Source organism: Brassica oleracea, chromosome C3 (genome assembly GCF_000695525.1).
Source record: "Brassica oleracea var. oleracea cultivar TO1000 chromosome C3, BOL, whole genome shotgun sequence".
NCBI lineage: Eukaryota > Viridiplantae > Streptophyta > Magnoliopsida > Brassicales > Brassicaceae > Brassica > Brassica oleracea.
In genome coordinates, this window is record NC_027750.1 from 25,031,292 (window position 1) to 25,035,033 (window position 3,742).

Below are 3,742 nucleotides of genomic sequence, written 5' to 3' on the forward strand. Positions count from 1 at the left end.
CGAGTCACCGAATATCTAGGTGGCTAAAGATCGAATCGACACGAATGCTTTCAAATACCCATATATTCGATCTGTGCCCACCCCTATTTGCGGATACAATTTTATTTTATTTATATGAAAAAAAATGACTAATGTCAAGGCCTTTTTTATTTTAAATTAATTTTAATTTTATCTTTCATGTATTATTTTGCACAAAAATGTCGTTTAATATTAATTAACAATATCTTTATATATTTGTCAACTATTTTTATATACTTCTTACATACACATACATGTGCATCTTGATGTGAGCACCTTTTAACTAAGTATTCACCACAACTGAAGTATCTAATTTTTTTAAAGTTGAAATATTTTTTCTTAATGCTTCTTTCACTACCGACCAAATTGTAGTGAAATGATTTGTTTTAACAATTTTTTTTCTTAAACTATTATCTGTTTAGAAACTATAATATGAAACTATTGGTTCGACAAGACGACTATCTAAAATTCATAACATGAAAATAAACAAATAATATTATTTTTTGGTTTATACCAGAAAAAACCAAAAAATCAAACATTTTAACCGAATAAACTAAAAAGAATATTAATTTAAAATAATAGTCATATTTTAGAAGATTAAAAACCAAAAAAAAAAAACTTTAAACCGAACCAATATCCAGATTAAAAATGTCTTTTTATTAAAAATAACGAAACTAATAATCACATCCCGCGCAAAACGCGGGTTATTACCTAGTTTCAACCGTTATTATTCAAAAAAAAAATTGGGATTATGTTTTATTTAATTAATTTATTATCACATTCACACATGGTAAACAATCAGAAATATTTTCATATTAATTTAAATGATTTTAAGAAAAGGGGTTATGAGACCCAATCTTCATATTCAGGTAAAAAATCTCAAATGATCTTAAGACTCAAAAGCAAGTCTAATATACTATCAATTAAGGTTGAATATTCTAATTTGTTCTCAATGAAACAAGAGAATTCTAAATTTACTCTTTAACTTTTCTTTAAAAAAAATTCAAATTTTAATTTTAACTTTAATTTCAAACTTAAATATAACTTCAATTGTCGAGATACATATTAATATAATTGATTACAAATGAATATATTTTGTTAAATAGTTATATTAGGTTACTAAATTACACTTTGAAAATTATACAAAGTTATACTATTGGTGTACAATTTATTATAATCGTGTAAGACCGCCAGCGTCATAATTGTTTTTGTGTAACCAAAGATCATCAAATATTAAAATCTCAAAATATGATTCTATTGTACATATGCTTCCTGACTCGGTTACATTCTAGCTTCCCAGCTACACTATGGTTTGAATATGTTCTTAATGTATTCTAAATTCATCTTACAAAAAAAAAAACAAAGACAAGGTCAATGCAATAAAAATAAACATGGTGGATCATGTGTTCTACAAAGTTTGATTATCAAAATAGCTGAGCCATTCATTGTAAACATCTAACCCTGGTTCAACCATTCGGCTACACAAATCATCATCTGATTGCATATGGATTTCTAGAGAGTCCGGTTTAGATATAGAAAGAGGAGGAATCTGGCGATCTTCAAAAAGATATTCTAGTGATTGTGGTGCATTCACCTCAAATCCACATGCAATATGCTCCACCAATATATTTTCCAACTCCTCTTCCTGATTATGCTTCTCGCTGTTAATAACGTCAGTAGAGACTGATGAGGAAGAAGAGGACACTGAAGAGGCTTGGTTGGTAACATCTGATGCTGAGTTGCTCTTCACCGATCGTTTCTTGAGATGAGTGTTCCACACATTCTTGATCTCGTTGTCTGTTCTTCCCGGTAAGTGTGATGCTATTTTTGACCACCTGGTCAATCAATGCACTAGTTATACTTATTGTTTTTACATAATTTTTAGATTGAAACTAGGGAGACATGACTTTACTTGTTTCCAAGAACTTGATGGAGGTGGATAATGGTATCTTCCTCCTCTTTGGTGAAGTTGCCTCGTTTGAGACCTGGTCTCAGATAGTTTAACCATCTTAAACGGCAACTCTTTCCGCATCTCGCCAATCCTATTTTGTTTCAGTTAAAACATACATTACTAATCATGAACACCAAAATTACAAGCTTAACTTACGAGTTCAGCAATTGAATTTAAATAATCTAGTGAAGATTTCATCAGATGGTGCATACGTTTGGTTGAAGTATATGTTCGCCATATCTAATTACCTATTATTTACATAAACTTTTTTTCAACCATCTATTTCAAACTTTTATCTCATCATCCGGAAGAATCTGTATGCAAATTCAACTTTAAGGAAATAAAGGTAATATATATACGAACGTTACAGATTGTGCAATTGTTGTCAAACATCTCATATTTTATTCTTCAAAAGAAAATATGCTTCCTTTATGAAAGAAGCACCAAAATCGTAACTAAGAAATGTAACTGCATTTTAGAGGTTGTTCAAAAAAAAAAGAAATGTAACTACATTTTGCGTTAATTTTCATTGCTTAAAATATATAAATTATAACGAGCCTATGAACCATCTCTACAACAAATAAATCAATATTCCATTATAATAAATTTTAGAGGCTATTCAAGAACATTTTGTATCTTTTAACAAAGAGAGAGAAGAGAAAAGATTGTAGCATCTTGTCAAATCAAAGAACGTAAGCATTGTAGAGAACTAGAGTGAGAGACAAAATGAAACTATAAACATGAAAATACTTGAAAATGAAAACGAGCGAACATGCAATGTGATAGAGAGGATCTTTAGAGGAAAAAACAATTAAATTTACCATTAAGCAAAAGAAATCATTGATAAAAGGACTGACCAGCTAGTTTAGGAAGAGATCTCCAGTTGTGATGACCATGTTTTAGAATAAAAGCATTGAGTCTTTCACTTTCTTCATCACTCCATGGCCCTCTCTTCAGAACTTGGCTATTGTCACAGCATGGTGTTCTTCTTTTCCCCATCACACACATCGTCTTTAATTTTAGAGAATCTTTGAGATATTCATGTTTATATACACACATCTACGTGTCAACATGGCATATAAGGTTTTTTTTCTTTTTCAGAAAAGATATCCAGGGGTTGTGAGACCACAAGGGTCATGCCACATTGCCACTTATTCATGTACAAGTAAACCTACTTAAATTAATTAATGGAATTGTCATGAACTAGATTGTGGATGGCTCATAACCAAGAGATTATGATTTGTAATCTTTCCATTTATCTATGACGGTGTAATTTCCTATATAAGGAACCTTTATGTTATGAATAAAGAGAGACTTTTTCATTACTTTTATAACACGTTATCAGCACGAAATTCTAAATCCCTAAGCTAATACCCAAATCGAAAAACCCTAAAATCCTAACCCTGGCCGGCGATCCGACGAACCCTAAACCTCGATCGCGTCTCTTGTTCCCGCATTTGTTCCAGCTCGCGTCCCCGATCAGCTTCAGCCCAAGGCGTTCCTGATCCTAGCTCAAACGTTCGCGACCCGAGAGCAGTTCCAGCACGCGACCTCTTTCTCGTTCGCGACAGCATCAGACAGCTCGCGTCCGACGATCAAGGTGTTCTCGATCAAGTAACAAAGGACGTCCGCAACTCGATCCATTCCAGCTCGCGTCCCGTTCGTGTCTAGCTCGCGGCTCAACTTCTTTGGTGGTCCGATTCAACAATCATCTAAGGTTAAAAGGTAATTCAAAACCTAAGAACCCATAATCGAACATGGATTGATTGATAA

The 3,742-nt window shown here is 32.4% G+C and overlaps 1 protein-coding gene across 1 annotated transcript; it reads right to left on the reverse strand.

Annotated features, from left to right (window-relative positions):
• Positions 1–1,426: 1,426 nt before the first annotated feature.
• Positions 1,427–3,028, reverse strand: LOC106334169 (myb-related protein Myb4-like). Its single transcript, XM_013772496.1, has 3 exons — positions 2,827–3,028; positions 1,931–2,060; positions 1,427–1,853 (listed from the first exon to the last, which is right to left on the reverse strand). The coding sequence occupies exons 1-3, from the start codon at positions 3,026–3,028 to the stop codon at positions 1,427–1,429; spliced, it is 759 nt and encodes a 252-aa protein (XP_013627950.1).
• Positions 3,029–3,742: the final 714 nt, after the last annotated feature.

Coding starts and splice junctions, on each gene's coding strand:
- LOC106334169 (XM_013772496.1), bottom strand. CDS start 3,028: ATGTGTGTATATAAACATGAATATCTCAAAGATTCTCTAAAATTAAAG. Junction 2,061..2,826: donor ATCTCTTCCTAAACTAGCTG/GTCAGTCCTTTT, acceptor GAAACAAAATAG/GATTGGCGAGATGCGGAAAG. Junction 1,854..1,930: donor CATCAAGTTCTTGGAAACAA/GTAAAGTCATGT, acceptor TTGATTGACCAG/GTGGTCAAAAATAGCATCAC.